The sequence below is a fragment of the Neoarius graeffei genome, chromosome 19 (genome assembly GCF_027579695.1).
Source record: "Neoarius graeffei isolate fNeoGra1 chromosome 19, fNeoGra1.pri, whole genome shotgun sequence".
Classification (NCBI taxonomy): domain Eukaryota; kingdom Metazoa; phylum Chordata; class Actinopteri; order Siluriformes; family Ariidae; genus Neoarius; species Neoarius graeffei.
In genome coordinates, this window is record NC_083587.1 from 34,041,381 (window position 1) to 34,059,487 (window position 18,107).

General features: G+C 43.6%; 2 protein-coding genes across 2 annotated transcripts in view; one reads left to right on the forward strand and one right to left on the reverse strand.

The window, feature by feature from the left end:
* Positions 1-1,159: 1,159 nt before the first annotated feature.
* Positions 1,160-18,107, reverse strand: part of LOC132867605 (contactin-associated protein-like 2) — a 386,791-nt gene continuing 369,843 nt past the window's right edge. Inside the window, exons 21-25 of the mRNA XM_060900588.1 lie at positions 12,656-12,749; positions 7,524-7,754; positions 5,387-5,389; positions 1,647-1,718; positions 1,160-1,487 (exon numbers count right to left, since the gene is read on the reverse strand). Coding sequence (XP_060756571.1) covers positions 1,288-1,487; positions 1,647-1,718; positions 5,387-5,389; positions 7,524-7,754; positions 12,656-12,749 — 600 coding nt within the window. The 3' untranslated portion in view covers positions 1,160-1,287. The remainder of the gene's footprint in view (positions 1,488-1,646; positions 1,719-5,386; positions 5,390-7,523; positions 7,755-12,655; positions 12,750-18,107) is intronic.
* LOC132867220 (uncharacterized) lies at positions 2,675-4,093 on the forward strand. Its single transcript, XM_060900021.1, has 2 exons — positions 2,675-3,480; positions 3,832-4,093. The coding sequence occupies exons 1-2, from the start codon at positions 3,027-3,029 to the stop codon at positions 3,996-3,998; spliced, it is 621 nt and encodes a 206-aa protein (XP_060756004.1). The 5' UTR covers positions 2,675-3,026; the 3' UTR covers positions 3,999-4,093.

Genomic DNA, 18,107 nt, shown 5'->3' on the forward strand with positions numbered 1-18,107 from the left:
TCCTTTACCCAGCCACATACAAAAAAGTTGTTAGCCTCCATACTCCTCCACGCTTTCATCTGTTTTGCAGTGTAGAAGGACGTCTGCAACACCAGATAGTCCGAGATGTCGGGGAACTCGACTGAAGGGTCGTTTCCCAGACTGTAGGGGTCGATTCCATTGTACATAGCAATCTTCTGAATAGATCTAAAGTGAGCAGTGGCTTCTAGATTACGAGCATACTCTGATAAGTTATCGCTAGTTGTTTTCACTACAGCAGCTGTTTAGACCACCAGCTATTTCACTTCCGGTAAAACCGCTAAGAAAATTCACGTGACTGAAACCCAGCAATAGGCATCATTACCCGCTAATAGTTAATGTGGCCGAAAAGATGGCCACGTTAAAAGCTTGTAAATTGTTTGTTTGTTCCAATTCTGATTTTTAAAACCTGGTTATTTGTTTCCCTGCCAGTATTTGCTATAATGTGACAACCAAGCAGATGGTACTGATAGAATTAAAATTGGAAATGTTGTATGTAAACTGTGACATAATCCAGTCAATGAATGTCAGCGAATTTCCATGTTCCTCCTGATAGCATTTTGCGCTGCACACCAGATCAAAATATTTCGACTTGTCTGATAATCATTAACGTTTCCCCGCATCCTTCTTGAATGCTCGTCTGGCTTTGACTCTTGGCTTCTTGATGCCGCCGTTGTTGTTCATTGTTTTTTGCCAATGTTATCAGTAAAACAAGCAATGAATTTGATCATCTCTGCCAACCTAATCTGCAAGACTTCTTACTGAGCAATGGCAATTCCAGGGTGCACTTGTACTTGTTGGGACCGGGGCTGATGTAATCCTGTAATTTTCTGCAAACATATCTAGTAATTTTAGTAAACATGATCGTGAGGGCCAGCTGTGGGAAAGCCACTTTCATGAACGTTAGAGTTAGCGTACTGTAATCATCGTAAAATCCATGGAGTTCTGCCAGCCCTCCTTACTGCCACACACCGAGGCATTTCCAGAAAAAAAAAACTTTAAAGGTTAAAGATGGAAGTAAATAAAATTTTATATATATGTGACAACCAAACTTACGACAAAACAAAATGGCAAATTATTGGCCAAACAGTCTCTTTTTTTTTTTTCACACAATTTACAATTAATATGTAAAATACTCCTCAATCATCCGACCACAAGAGATACGAGCCACCCTGCGCATACAGTTCAGGTCCTCAGCTCGGTTCTGAGACCGCTACCACTTTCTTAATGCTTAGTGAGAGTATGTGTACACTCCCCAGCAAATATGTCTTAGATAAACCACTCCTTCTTGTTTTCATCAATGGTCTCTGTGAAATTGGGCTCGGAGGTGATGATGGCCGTGTCAGCTGATTCGGAGCGTTTGGCCTCTTTGGACTCATTGGTGTGGTACGTTCCCTTGTGCTGGAACATGTAGCGTATCAGGAACACCAGAATACATAGGATGGTGAAGATGACCACGGCAATGATACCTAAATCAAGAACGGAGAAGATGGAAACGTCTCTAGAAATATTGCTTGAAGTAATTAACAGGTAAAACAGACACAAAATACACACTGAACATATCTATTCATTATATTAAAGAGAAGTTACATACATATAAACGCTAATAACATTTCAGTACTTCATACCTCCGATTACTGCTGAATTCCTGTTCACCCCATCCGGTATGATTCTCTCTTCATCGAAAGGGAACTGAGCACCTACAGGAAGCATTATATACAGTGCCTTGCATAAGTATTCACCCCCCTTAAATTGTTTTTCACATTTTGTTACATTATAACCTGGAACCAAAATGGACTTAATTGTATTAATCTCAATATACACTCAATGGGTGACTTTATTAGGAACGCCCATGCACCTGCTGTTTTATGCAGTTCTCTAATCAGCCAGCGCAATGCATAAAATCATGCAGATACAAATCAAGAACTTCAACTAATGTTCACTTCAAACATCAGAATCGGAGCAGTTGTGATGTCTGTGACTTTCACTGTGGCATGGGTGTTGGTGCCAGATGGACTGGTTTGAATCTTTGAGAAACTGCTGATCTCCTGGGGTTTTCACACAACAGTTTACATAGAATGGTGCGAAGAACAACAAAACATTGCCTGAGCGACAGTTCTGTGGGTGAAAACAAACGCCTTGTTGATAAGAGAGGTCAGAGGAAAATGGCCAGATTGGTTCGAGCTGCCAGTAACTCATATAATCACTATTTACAGCCGTGGTGAGCAGAAAAGCATCTCTGCATGCAACAGCAGAAGAACACATTGGGTTCCACTCCTGTCAGCCAAGAACAGGGATCTTAGAATGATGATGATGATGATGCCCTTTATTGTCACTAGTCACATGTACCAATGAAATTAGCCGTCAACCTGTCCGTACATATACAACATACAATTGACATAGGGTAGACAGGACAGGAAGACAGGGATAAAGATAAAAAGGAAACACAACATGAGGAGAGATAAGGAAAAAAAAGAACACCCCCCCCACTATGCTCCTGTCAGGAGTACAGTGTGGGAACATTTAAAAAACCTTTGCACAAAGCACACAACAACACAAGTACACTTTAAACACGGGACTTGAGGGGGGGAAATCGGGGTAAGGGGGGGAGGTAATCCAGCGCAAGCAAGCAGCCATCCGCTCCTGCAGCCATGAAGGTGCTGGTCACGCACCCGCTTGTCACACTGGGGATAAAAATGGCGACCTCGAAGAGTTAGAGAAGGAATGCGAGAGTGTCTCCCGGCAGTGACCTTCAGGGGGAAATGTTTCCTCAGCAACGGCCTGAACCAAGGCCGGTGCTGTCTCAGGGCGCCGAATGTCGATAAGATATGCAGCCGGTTTCACTAAGTTAGACTATGACTTTAACTTAGACAGCGGGTATAGTCGGGCTTAGCATAGACGTCTAACAAATACTGTTGCACAAAGCAGTTAAGACTCCGACTATCTTAAGTCGTACTATACTGCAAAGGATTGAGGGTATTTTAAGACTCTTTTCAAAACAAAAAAAAATGGCGGACAGTGGTCGTTCAGTGCCGTATAGCCACTCGGAAAATCTGGCTATATTAGAGGAATTTAATTCCTACAAAGACGTATTATTAGGCAAATTCAGCGAAGAATGTAGCAATAAGAAAAAACATGAAGTGTGGGAAAAAATAACGTCGTCTGTGAATAGCGTTAATCCATCTGCGAGAAGAGATGTTGCTGCCGTGCAGAAACGGAAACTAAAAGTAACCACTGAAATGGTCATCAACATTTATGGCGACGAGTCACCCTTATTCTGGGGAGTGAAAGGAGGAAAGGAGAGCGGAGTAACCGGCTTCGCCAGACCCAGCAGCAACTCCCCTAGCAACGTTGCTAGCAACGTTGAAGCTGAGGCTCCTTCACCCTCGGAGTTGTCATCACCCAGTACCTGCGCGGATGTGACACTACACGAAGAGCCTACCGATCAGAAGGAAATTACAGGTAGAGTCTTGTTTAAGTTATAAACGTTGTCAAGTGGGGTTTTATTGTCATTTCAGCATAAACAGTAGGGGAGATTATGTTCCCACAGCACTGAGCTAAGCTACAGTTACCTTGCGATGGCGAAATAGCTATTCCACTCGGTTGATACCAAGGTCTGTTACTAAACGATGGAACATAGGTTTGACCCATAGACTATACAGTCGTTGGTTTGACCAACATAGATTTAAATTCTGCTACAGTAGGTAGTACACGTAAAGAAAGACGTTTTGAACAAGCTGACCTAAATACTATGTTGTGGTGTGACTACAGTTTCTAATAATGAAAACCTTGGTCTGATTTTTTTTTTTTAAGTTTCCTTGATCCCTGAACCGGTTGTGGAGGACTCCCAGACATCTGCCACCACCACCAGAACCACCACCATGGCCATGGTGCTTGACAAGCAATACAACAACCTTCATCTGGAGGAGAAAAGATTAAGGTCTTGCAGCTCCAAAAGGAAAGACTGCAACTTAAATTGAAGAGACTCGCGCAGATGGAGGACTGATGTAGTAATGTGTGTGTGTGTGTGTGTGAGTGTATGAGAGAGAGAGAGTGATGAGTGGTGATGTAATTATATGCATAAATGAATTGATATATTTATATTATTTATATATATATTTATATTATTTATAAGTAATAAAATGAATAAGCTGGCATTACACTGTTTGTTCTTTATTGAATACTTTATAGTTAGATTATAATAGCCTAAATTTGTGTATTACATACTTGCAATGTACTTCACTGCCTTAACATTTCAAGCTTTCTTAAAGACCCATATTAGACTGGGGGGAGTGTGTCTTACTTTTTAAGCCTAAAATTAGACTTAAAAAATTAGTCTTAACTTTTGTGAAACTGTCTTACTTGCATTAAACTGGTCTATAAAGACCAATCTTAACCCATAGACCAGTCTAAACTACTTTAGTGAAACCGGCTGATGAATTGTTTGGTCTTTCCAGACGCAGTCTTTGCACATCCACACCGCTCATCCATATCTGTCCATTCCGTCCATTCAATTCAAATTGATCTCCGAAAAATGTATTCCTTGCAAAGCTGAAAGCTGCTCCGAGATGACAACCATTTTGTGGTTAAAGTTCTGAATGTCCACAGTCTGAGTGCCAACAGCTTTGCCCACCACTCCAATCATATCAGGCAGCTTTGTGGGGCTTTGAACAGCTGTCACCGTTGTCTGATTTCCTCTGTATACCAGGGCAATGCCTAATCCAATCAGCAAAAGTCCTGTAATCATGGTTCCGAATAGGTAGATATCTTCAATGTCCTCCACAGAAAGAATCGCCAGGCACACAACCCGCCACTGCTCCCACGCGTCCATCGTGTAACCAGCCGCAAACGTTCCGGCAGGACAGACGGGTTCCCCCGAACCCAAATTTCTCGTTGAGAAAACTGTGTCAATTTCGTTAGGAGACCAGTTTATCAATTCCATGCTTTTTTTTAGTTTAGAAAGTAATGCAGGAAGAGTCTCTTCAAAAAGTACAGCAGACGAGACAAGACACAGAAGCACAAGCAGGGAAAAAAAAGGAGGGAGAGGGAGAGCAGAAAATGCGACCGCCTTCCGTGGAAGCATGGAGAGAAAGAATGGAGAACAAGTTCCTATTAAGTGGCCACGGAGTATAAATAAACCTATAGACCCCTTTCACTGACGTCACCTGAAACCGGAAGTAAACAAACCCTGCGCCATATTGGAAGACCAACAAACTTGTGATTAGGGGGAAATAACGGCAGCACGCAGTATGTGAACCCACGAGGCACTTGATTCATCAAAAACCTACAATGGTAAACTTTTGTGCTGTGTTAGGGTGTTCTAACAAAGCTGATGGGAAAGGTGAAAAGAAGTATTTCTTCAGAATACCAGCTGTGATTGAGACACAAGGGGAGCAAACCAAGGAGCTTTCTGCCAGGAGACAGAGAGAGGATTTAGCTGCTTTATGCAGAGCGGATCTGAATACCTCAAGTCTACAGCAGTACAGAATATGTTCAGACCATTTTGTTACTGGTAAGTCACTAGGCTAGAGTGTTGTAGAACATTTTTTAAATGTTTACTGCATAAAAACATCCTTAATTTTATCACATTTATGTTATATATTTCATTTCTTTCTTTTGTTTTAATTTTCGTCCCTCCATCCCTCTTTGGATTTTAAATATAGTTTTTCCCCATGTCCAAATAATTCAAAGATATATAAATAAAAACAGATAAGTAGTCAGGTCCTCCTTATGTTTCCATTCTCCCTTGCCCCGAGTCTTATCATATGGGTCAAACCCATCTATCACAGCCAGTTTCTCCACATACCGTGCCCTTTCTGCAGCTGGTAATGTACTCACATAACCAGAATTATCAGCCATCGTGTCACTTCACAAGCTGTAATATCACTTCACTCTCGCTCTTAGTTTGTTTTGTATTGTGAGTATGTATGTATGTATGTACTTGAGGTCTTCCAATATGGCGCCCTAACAAAATCTTGCGGCACGGTGATGTCACGCGGCAACCCTCTATTCGTGGAAGACGCCAGAATTTGTTAGAGAACATATCTAAAACAGCATTCAGCATCACGAAGGAACTATGAAAACAATTCCAGTGTCAGTAATAGCACCGAAAGCCAGAGGTCGGAGCAGCCTCCAGACATGTCCGCTCCGGACTACACTTCCCAAGCGTCACAACACCCGTCATCTCCTGAGTACTAGGAAGTGCACCTGTTTCCCATTTCCGCAGTAATCACCTCCGTATATAAGCTCAGTGAACACTCACACTAGTTGTGAAGTATCATTCTGTGTACCTGATCATACTAAGCCTTTTCTTCCAGGTCTGACCTCCCATGACTTTGATCACTTTTCCTGTGTTTACTTTGACTCCATTTTCTCGCCTAATCTCTGACATGCCGTTTGTACATCGACCAACCCTAGCCTGTCCCCGACTATGTCTTCTGATTTGGATTTGGAACTGTGCACTGATAACAACCCAGATGGTCCCTCTCCTCTTTAGCCTGGAGGACGTGGTGTCCATGATTTCTAAAAAGAATTTCTACTTTTGATTCGTCAGACCTCGGGACAATTTTCCACTTCACCTCAGTCCATTGTAAAAGAGCTCAGACCCAGAGAAGGTGGCGGTGTTTCTGGATATTGTTTATATCTGGTTTTAACTTGCATTTGTGGATGCAGTAATGAACTGTTTTCACAGACGATGGTTTTCTGAAGTGTTCCTGAGCCCATACAGTGATTTCCACTACAGACACGTGTCTGCTTTTAATGCAGTGTCTCCTGAGGACCTGAAGATCACAGGCATCCAGTGTCAGTGTTCAGCCTTGTCTCTTGCATACAGAGATTTCTCCAGATTCTCTGAATCTTTTAATGATATTATGTACAACAGATGATGTGATCCACAAATTCTTTGCAGTTTTACATTGAGGAACGTTATTCTTAAATCGTTGCACTGTTTGCCCACGCAGTATTTCACAGAGCGTTGAACCCCTCCCCATCTTTACTTCTGAGAGACTCCGCCTCTCTGCGATGCTCTTTTTATACCCAATCATGTTATTGACCTGTTGCCATTTAACCTAATTAGTTTTTTTAAGCATTCCACAACTCTTTCAGTCTTTTGTTGCCCCTGTCTGAACTTTTCTGAAACATATTGCTGACATCAAATTCAAAATGAGCATATAATAAAATTTCTCAGTTTCAACATTTCATATGTTGTCTTCATACTGTTTTCATTGAAATATAGGGTTTCCTTGATTTTGCAGATCTTCACATTCTGTTTTTATGTATGTTTTAGACAGTGTCCCAACTTTTTTTGGAATTGGGATTGTAAATCATCATAATAAAAGTAAAAAAAAAAAATCTCTGTGGCACACACTTCAAGAATATTACTTATTAAGCAGCATGTAAAGACAGAACATACAGTACATATACACATAACAACAACACAAATGCTGCTGTCTGTTATTATTTGTAGGCAGTAATACCTAATTAACCTCAGCCACCACATTCTTTACCTCCATCCAGGTGCCAGGGGTCGGTGGCGGCTGACATTGGTGAGATGGTAAGAGGTGATGAGCCACAGTTGGACTCGACCAGTTTGCCTTGGTGTGATACAGGCGGAGAGAGCCGTGAGCGAAGAGCTGCTTTCAAAGGAGCGATGCTGTTAAACTGCACTCGAGATAAGCAGCCTACAAATCCAGGCGTATTATACTTCTCTATCAGCACTGGGTCAATGGGACCACTTTCTGCACAAAGAGAGGAGAGAAAATAATAAGCGCAGCGCTTACTGTACAACCCAAGCAGAGGTGGAATGAATATTACTGTGTTTATACTCAATCAGCATTTTAGCAGAGCTGGACTTCACCTGAGTATAAACGAGAAACTCGTTCCTAGTTAGACTTTTTACTCATTGCATTTTCATCTATACCTTTAAAGAAATACACACGCTGGCCACTTTAATAGGAACACCTGCTCATTCATGCAATCGGCCTACATGGCAGATCAAGCACTTCAGTTTATGTTCACATGAAAACACTGATATATTTTCTTTCAGCTGTCCAGTTTTGTTGATCCTGTGCCCACCGGAGCCTCAGATTTCTGTTCTTGGCTGTTAGGATGTGGTCGACTGCTGTTGTAGCCCACCTGCCTTAAAGTTCAGGGTATTATGCATCTTGAGATTCTTTTCCATTCACCAGGGTTGTAAAGAGTGTTTATTTGAGTTACTCTCGAGACTGTTGTGTGTGAAAATCCCAGGAGAACAGCAGTTTCTAAAATACGTAAACCAGCCCAGCTTCCACCAACAAATTATTTAACAACAACAAAAAGTATAATCGTCACCATGATCAAGTATCCTTTTAGTAGACATTTAACCTTTATGAAGGAGTCTCCAGTGTCTTTGCTTTGTAAATGTCAGCACATTTTGTCATGATCCTTAAGGCCTGATTTGAAAAAGGCACGGAATTTATAAAGGCAAATGCATTCAAGACATGACAGAATATTTACAGTCTCATCTCATTATCTCTAGCCACTTTATCCTGTTCTACAGGGTCGCAGGCAAGCTGGAGCCTATCCCAGCTGACTACGGGCGAAAGGCGGGGTACACCCTGGACAAGTCGCCAGGTCATCACAGGGCTGACACATAGACACAGACAACCATTCACACTCACATTCACACCTACGGTCAATTTAGAGTCACCAGTTAACCTAACCTGCATGTCTTTGGACTGTGGGGGAAACCGGAGCACCCGGAGGAAACCCATGCGGACACGGGGAGAACATGCAAACTCCACACAGAAAGGCCCTCGCCAGCCACAGGGCTGGAACACAGACCTTCTTGCTGTGAGGCGACAGCGCTAACCACTACACCACCGTGCCGCCCTTATTTACAGTCTATCAGATTAAAAAAAAAAAAAAAAGACTAATGTATTAAAAACCCAACTATTTATAGCATAAACTCTGGCTTTTTTTTTCAAAAACTTATCAACAGCAGCGCCCCCTATGTGCAGAGTGGAGCCCCATACTTAAGAGAATATGGTAATACATCGACATGATTTTTGATGGCTTTTGACCGTACGACGTCCATACGTCCGTACTACCTACGTACATGTACCACTACAGAGAACCCAATCGTAAGTGGAAAACAACATCTCATAAACACTTGACCACCGGACAACAAAATTTGTACCTTTTATTTATATAAGATAGATGGGTTTTTATCCAGCAGTTATTTTTAATTTGCTTTTTAAAAATAATGTGGGATTATTTACTAACACATTTTATGGAAAATATTCACAACCGTTTCATATGAAACTACTTAAAACAGTTTTATTAGTCTGCCAACTTGTTGGACAATTAACAGTTTTGGATAAGGGTGCTAGATGGATGTAAGTGCAGGAAGAGTTTTATTGAAAATGTGCTAGCAAAAAGATCCAAAACACAGACAAAGGCAGAGTCGAAAAACAGGCAGTGGTCGAGCGAGGAACAGACAGAATATTGGAAGTAATACAATACTCACAGTTCAAAAACAAACAGGGTCAAAACCAGAAAAGCAATACAAAATACAAGGCATGGTAATGTCAGGGGACAGAGCGTATGCTTTGCAAAGTCTGTGTTACCAAGAGTCCTTATATGTGATTACACGCTGTGATTACACTGTAATCAGGAACAGGTGTATAGTAATTGGTCCTAACAGTGCTGCACATACACGGGGTGGCACGGTGGTGTAGTGGTTACCACTCACAGCAAGAAGGTTCCAGGTTCAAACCCCATGGCCAATGAGGGCCTTTCTGCGTGGCATTTGCATGTTCTTCCCGTGTCTGCATGGGTTTCCTCCGGGTGCTCCAGTTTTCTCCCACAATTGAAACACATGCAGATTGAGGTAAAATACCCAGCCACTGAGGTTGCACAAGTCAGTGCATACTTAGTGCCAGTCCCAAGCACGGATAGATTGGAGAGGGTTGTGTCAGGAAGGGCATACCTATGGGTAATTTAGAGTAGCCAGTTAACCTAACCACGTGTCTTTGGACTGTTGGGGAAACCGGAGCACCCAGAGGAAACCCACACAGACACGGGGAGAACATGCAAACTCCACACAGAAAGGCCCCCGTCAGCCACTGGGCTCGAACCCAGAACCTTCTTGCTGTGAGACGACAGCGCTAACCACTACACCACCATGCCCCCCCACATACATGAGCAATAAATGAAGAGTTCACATGCAATAACTGACAAGTGCCAACCTAAAAAAAAAAAATCTAAACATTACCATCAGTGGTTTGATGGTGGTGCCATTTTTCTGTTCAGCAGGTTTGTTTTTCGCAAAACCTGGCATTTCCATTGTAAAATCCTGCTATATTCGTGGATTTGTTTAAGAAACTGACAGCTACCACATCCAAGTTACTGCAGATGCTGACAACTCCATTTTAGCAAATTGGTGCTCTGAAGCTAGTGATGTCATCCATCACTGCATGCTAAATTGATATTTATTTCACCAAATAATGCAGTAACTCTGAAGTCTGCTGCCTTGTCACCGATGCAGAGAAAAACTAAAAGGGCACACGGTCAAGTGCATACCTCCATCAAGCCACATACTGTATCAACATTGAAATCAACTCACTTGAACCAAAAGCTGTACACCACATTTCATCAAAATCTGTTCCCTACTTTTTGAGTTATGGTGGGGAAGGCAAACAAACTAAAGCGAAAACATAACCTCCTCCAACACAGTTGGCAGAGGCAAAAATCCTGGATTCACATACATATCCGGATTTGCATCAAAAGCTAATCAATTGTTCCTTGGCCCATGACCCATCTTCCCTCAAAATTTCATCAAAATCCATTCAATACATTTTGGGACTGTTGGGGAAAAAAATAAACAAACAGAGGCAAAATCATAACCTCAGTAATAAGATCAGGTTTGTCTGGAATCTCAAATCCAATCTTCACACAACATTATCACACCAACACAATAATAACATTGCCATGAACCTTAAAGGCTTTTCCTTCCAATTAATGCACTGACAATTAAGAGTATTATTTGAAAAGTGCCTAAAATAAGTGAAATATTTGCCACCAAATGGTACTCAAAAACCTCTTTTTTTGTTTTAATAAAGTTTGATTTTTTTATCCATCCATCCATTTTCTTCTGCTTATCCGAAGTTGGGTTGTCGTGGCAGCAGGCTAAGCAGGGAATTCCAGGCATCCCTCTCCCTAGCAACGCTTTCCAGTTCCTCCTGGAGGACCCCAAGGCGCTCCTAGGCCAGCTGAGATATATAATCTCTCCAGCGTGTTCTGGGTCTACCTTGAGGTCTCCTCCAAGTTGGACGTGCCTGGAAAACCTCCAAAGGAAGGCATCCAGGAGACATCCTAATCAGGTGCCCGAACCGCCTTAGCTGACTCCTTTTGACATGAAGGCGCAGCGGCTCTACTCCGAGATCCCTCCAGATGTCTGAGCTCCTCACCCTATCTCTAAGGATGAACCCAGCCACCCTACGGAGAAAGCTCATTTCATCTGCTTGTATCTGCAATCTCATCTTTTCAATGACTACCCAAAGCTCATGACCATAGGTGAGGGTTGGAACATAGATTGACTGACTGGTAAATCGTAAGCTTTGCCGTCTGACTCAGCTCCCTCTTTACCATGACAATCTGGTACAATGCCCATATTACTGCTGACGCCGCCCCAATCCGCCTGTCCATCTCACGCTCCATTTTACCATCACTCATTAACAAGACCTCGAGATACTTCTATCTTAGGGTCTTGAATCTCTTGATGGCCTCTCGGGGTCTTGTTCACAAGTGATGGTAAAAAAAGGGGGGGGGGGGGGGCTCCTGAATTGTGCAACAGAAAAAGCAGACTAATTCATTAATTAATTACTTCATGTCAATTCAGATTGCCCCTATGTGACATGGCCAGTTCGATCAGGGAAATCATCTCATCTCATCATCTCTAGCTGCTTTATCCTGTTCTACAGGGTCGCAGGCAAGCTGGAGCCTATCCCAGCTGACTATGGGCGAAAGGCGGGGTACACCCTGGACAAGTCGCCAGGTCATCACAGGGCTGACACATAGACACAGACAACCATTCACACTCACATTCACACCTACGGTCAATTTAGAGTCACCAGTTAACCTAACCTGCATGTCTTTGGACTGTGGGGGAAACCGGAGGAAACCCACGCAGACACGGGGAGAAAATGCAAACTCCGCACAGAAAGGCCCTCACCAGCCACGGGGCTCGAACCCGGACCTTCTTGCTGTGAGGCAACAGCGCTAACCACTACACCACCATGCCGCCCTCAGGGAAAGCAGTCAAAAAAAAATTTAGAGAAAACAAGAAAAATGAAGTTGTCTGCTTTTGCCCCTGAACTCTTCAAATGATGCTTCCTGGATGATATCATGTTTTTCAGTCAGGCTCAATTAAACTGATTGAGTGATTCCTCGGTGTGGATAGCTTTATCTTCTCGACTGCTTTCAGCCAATAAAAACAGATATTTTTAGACTTATTGATTAATGAAGCCATTTTTGATAATGAATGAGATATAAACCATTTTTGGTGGTGGGTTCAGACTGGACCTTCACTACACCAGCCACAACTGTACAGGAGGACAGGTTAATTGGGCCCTTTAACACAGGAAGGGAAACCACTTACCATAGACTTTTCCCAGGAAGAGTGTTTTGACCAGGGTGAACTGAGTGTCAGATGCTTCAGGCAGGGAGTAGCTGACTGAAGGGTAGTGGTCCAACTAGAGGATGAAATGAGAGAAATACATCATAGAATTTGTGGTAGTACTATACTGTAAGGTCCATAAGTAAGGAATTCAGTACGTTGTGAAAGGGAAATAATCAACAATGACTCATCACTTACATTATAGTGACTATAAACAGTCATTATTTCACCAGCCTCACCTTTTTCTTTCTATGGAAGTGAATATGGCCAAAAAGAAAAAAATAAACACCCCCCCCACCTGCCATTACCAGGAAACCATAAGCACTACGTAACTCTGGAGACTCCTTTCATGAATAAATGTTAAATAAAGTTCTCCTTAGAGAAATATCAAAGATGCTTCTTAAAAATGCTTTAAATGGTATCCATCCATTATCTGTAGCCGCTTATCCTGTCCTACAGGGTCGCAGGCAAGCTGGAGCCTATCCCAGCTGACTACGGGCGAAAGGCGGGGTACACCCTGGACAAGTCGCCAGGTCATCACAGGGCTGACACATAGACACAGACAACCATTCACACTCACATTCACACCTACGGTCAATTTAGAGTCACCAGTTAACCTAACCTGCATGTCTTTGGACTGTGGGGGAAACTGGAGCACCAGGAGGAAACCCACACGGACACGGGGAGAACATGCAAACTCCACACAGAAAGGCCCTCGCCAGCCCCTGGATGCTTTAAATGGTATAATATAAATATAAATGGTATATTTAGGTGGTCTTGGGTGGCACGGTGGTGTAGTGGTTAGCACTGTTGCCTCACAGCAAGAAGGTTCTGGGTTCGATCCTTGCAGCCAACAGGGGCTTTTCTGTGGAGTTTGCATGTTGTCTGCATGGGTTTCCTCTGGGTGCTCCAGTTTCCCCCTAAAGACATGCAGATTAAGTATAATCTGTAATTGGCGCAAGCTGTAGTGGTTTCCCAGCCATTATGTATGTACATATACAGTACTGTGCAAAAGTCTTAGGCACATGTAAAGAAATGCTGTCGGCCAAAAATGGCTGAAAAATAATTAAATAAAATGTTTCAACATTAAAAAAAATTATAAGCATCATCTCAAAGTGCTTTGAGAGAGTGGTACTGGCCCACATTCAGAGCAGCATACCGGAAACCCTGGACCCCCTGCAGTTTGCCCACAGGCCCAACAGGGCCACCTCAGACGTCATCGCTGCTGCCCTCCATTATGCCCTCTCCCACCTGGAAAACAAAGACTCTTACATCAGGATGCTTTTTGTTGACTACAGCTCTGCCTTCAACACGGTCATCCCCCACAAACTCATCCATAAACTGTCCACACTTGGTTTGCACCCCACCCTCTGTGACTGGCTCCTCGAATTCCTGATTGGCAGGCCCCAGACTGTCAGGATTGGTAATAGGACTTCAACCAGCATCATCACAAACATCGGCACCCCACAGGGATGCGTCCTCAGCCCCATCCTCTACACCCTGTTCACCCATGACTGTGTCACCTTCCACAAGGACAACAACATCCTGAAGTTCACAGACGACACAGCAGTGATTGGATGCGTCACTGGCGGAGACGAAACGGCCTACAGGAGGGAGGTGGCCAGTCTGGTGTCATGGTGTGAGGACAGCAACCTCACCCTCAACATGGACAAGACGAAGGAGATGATAGTGGACATGAGGAAGGAGCGGAGACCTCATCGGCCACTGTTCATCCAGGAGCTTGAGGTGGAGAGGGTGAGCAGCTTCAAATACCTGGGTGTTCACATCAGTGAAGACCTCACATGGACACATAACACCACACAGCTGGTTAGGAAGGCTCAACAGCAGCTGTACCTTCTGAGGAGGCTGAGGAAGTTTGGTATGTTGCCCAAGATCCTCAGCAACTTCTACAGCTGTGTGACTGAGAGCATCCTGACCAACTGTATCACTGTGTGGTACGGCAACACTACAGCAATGGACTGCAAACGCCTGCAGAGGGTGGCGAAGACTGCTGAGAGGATCACCAAAACTCCACTGCCCTCTCTGCAGAGCACCTACCACCACAGAGTCCACAGGAGAGCTGCCTCCATCCTCAAAGACCCCACCCACCCCCAGCACGGACTGTTCACACTTCTAAACTCAGGCCGGAGGTACGGAAGTGTGAAATGTAAGACTGTCAGACTAAATACAGTAACTCTTTCTTTCCCACTGCCATCAGACTCCTGAACAGCTGACAGGAGTCTATAACCATGGAATACCTCCCTGTAAACTGTTCTTGACCATTTACATCTGGTTACATTGTTTGCACATTCGCACATTACTGCCCTTCTGCTGCTACGTCCGATCATTGCCTTATTTTTGTATTACATTACCTGTTTTGCACTACATTGACTTATATTTTGTACTGTACTGGGTGTTTTGCTTTTATTTTCCACTGTTGCCTTTACTTTGTATTACTTCTTCCGCCTATCTATTTATTTGTAATTGGCATTCATGGTGGAAAGCAAACTAAGAATTTCATTGTGTAAGAGGACATGTCCTTACTGTGCATATGACAATAAACGCTTTGAACTTGAACTTTGAACTAAACAGCAGTAAGCTGTAATAAATGAAACAAAGTCAATATTTGGTGTGAGACGACCCTTTGCTTTAAAAAAAATAGTACTCTGAGGTACAGTGAGTGCAGTTTGATAAGGAAATGAGCTGTAGATTTTACTGAGCATCTTACAGAACCAGCCACAGTTCTTCTGGACACTTTGACCGTCACACTTGCTTCTTCATTTTGCACCAAAACCCAGCAGCCTTCATTATGTTTTCATTTTTAATCTGAAAAGTCATCTCTTATGTAACATGCTGCTCAGATACAAACATTTTGTTTTCTCATCTCATCTCATTATCTCTAGCCGCTTTATCCTGTTCTACAGGGTCGCAGGCGAGCTGGAGCCTATCCCAGCTGACTACGGGCGAGAGGCGGGGTACACCCTGGACAAGTCGCCAGGTCATCACAGGGCTGACACATAGACACAGACAACCATTCACACTCACATTCACACCTACGGTCAATTTAGAGTCACCAGTTAACCTAACCTGCATGTCTTTGGACTGTGGGGGAAACCGGAGCACCCGGAGGAAACCCACACGGACACGGGGAGAACATGCAAACTCCACACAGAAAGGCCCTCGCCGGCCATGGGGCTCGAACCCGGACCTTCTTGCTGTGAGGCGAGAAGGTCAATTAAAATCACCAGTTTATATTAATGCTCTAGTTCAGTGGTCTCCAACCTTTTTAAGCCCAAGATCCCTGACCTCCACCTTGGTGACAGGCAAGATCTACCTATTGAAGCATTGAAAGAAAAAGACAGCCCAGAATGCAGATTGTGCTTCCAACTTGACGCCTTTTATTCAGGCTAATTGTATTTGAATTACATGAAATGCTTTGGTCCAACGTTCATATTAATGCAACCAAGAAAACACTGTAACTAACATATCTGTCTTCTACAACGCATCAACTTCAATTCTAAGTTTAATTATTCAATTTCATTTCAACACAAAAAGTAAAGGCATGTGACCCATTTTCCACTTATATGAGGACAGTGTTTTGTTTATGGTAGACAAACAGATCATATCAAGTGTTGTGCTTATCCACTGAAGCTTCATTCAAGTCACATTAATATCAGCATTTTAGAAAACAGAACTGTAACACTAACAAAATTCTCAGTCAATGCAACTGGGCCAAGTGCAGCTTTATGTCCAAAACAAAGGTGTGGCCTATTTCCTTTTGTATGAGGCAATTATTCTGTTCATAGAAGGCACACACACACACACACACACACACACAAAAAACACACTCGCAGTGAGCAGATCACATGCAAGTTACATAACATCAGCATTTTAGAAAATAGAACTGTAATTGTGTGTGTTAACAAAATTTTCAGTGTAAATAAGCTCAGCGTGGGCGGCACGGTGGTGTAGTGGTTAGCGCTGTCGCCTCACAGCAAGAAGTTCCAGGTTCAAGCCCCGTGGCCGGCGAGGGCCTTTCTGCGTGGAGTTTGCATGTTCTCCCCGTGTCCGCGTGGGTTTCCTCCGGGTGCTCCGGTTTCCCCCACAGTCCAAAGACATGCAGGTTAGGTTAACTGGTGACTCTAAGTTGACCGTAGGTGTGAATGTGAGTGTGAATGGTTGTCTATGTGTCAGCCCTGTGATGACCTGGCGACTTGTCCAGGGTGTACCCTGCCTTTCGCCTGTAGTCAGCTGGGATAGGCTCCAGCTTGCCTGCGACCCTGTAGAACAGGATAAAGCGGCTACAGATAATGAGATGAGATAAGCTCAGTGCAGTTATGTCCGATCTTATACATCATCACTTTTCACATTGTTATCAGATGTCAAAACTGTCATGTTATTCAACCAGGTTAGTGAGATGGCTGTGACTGCATATTGTCTGTGAGTGCTTTGTAGTTTGGCTCATAGCTACTGACAGCTAGTCTGAGACAGTCTGTGAGGTGTTTGTCAGTAAGGCGGCTCCTGTACTTTGATTTGATTATTTTCATCTGTGAAAACGCCATTTCACAGAGGTAAGTGGACCCAAAGTAGGCACTCACTCTTAGTGCACATGAGGTGAGGAAGGGAAACTTCTCCCTGCTGACAAGTCCCCAAAAGTCACTGTCCCGTGATCTTGCTTTAAGCTCAATGTCATTTTTCAAATCAACCTTCTCCATGTCAACCCCAACAGGCAGAGCAAATACCTGCTGAAATTTGGCTGCTACCTGTTCTACATCAATGGTCAGGAATGGGTTTGAGACGAATGCGGCAACATCTTCCATGACGTCTAATTCACCAAAACACCGACTGAACTCTGCTGCCACTTTGTCCAGGTGAACACAGTACTGCTCAGGGTGAAAAGCGTCCTTGTCACCAATGGCCTGTGACATTTTCTCCAGGTAGGGAAAGTGTGTCAGCCTCCTGTTTTTCAAATGCGTGTTCCAAACACCGAGCTTGGCCTTGAACGCATTCACTGCGCTTATCATGTGGGGCACGTGTCGGTCTTTTCTCTGGAGCTCATTGTTCAGTGTGTTCAGTTTTGCCGTCAGGTCTGTCAGAAACCCCAGGTCCAGCAGCCACTGATCATCTGACAGCTCCTCATGCTCCTCGTTCCTTGTCTTCAGAAAAGTCTTTATCTTGGGCAGCAAATCAACAAATCGCTGCAGCACTTTGCCGCGACTCAACCACCGGACATCAGCGTGGAGGAGTAGGTCATCCAATAACGCCTTGAATAAGCGGTGCTGAAGCGCTTTTGCTCGAATCGAGTTGATCAGTTTGACCACCAGAGTCGTAACATGAGAAAAGTTCACGACCTTCTCCGCCAAGGCCTGCTGGTGAATGACACAGTGGTAATTCACGAAGTCAGGAAAATCATGGTCATTATGGCACAGCGCAA

Excerpts from the sequence above, each read along its gene's own strand:
- LOC132867220 (XM_060900021.1), top strand. The coding sequence starts at position 3,027 with ATGGCGGACAGTGGTCGTTCAGTGCCGTATAGCCACTCGGAAAATCTG. Across the intron at positions 3,481-3,831 it reads CGATCAGAAGGAAATTACAG|TTTCCTTGATCCCTGAACCG; the intron begins GTAGAGTCTTGT and ends TTTTTTTTTAAG.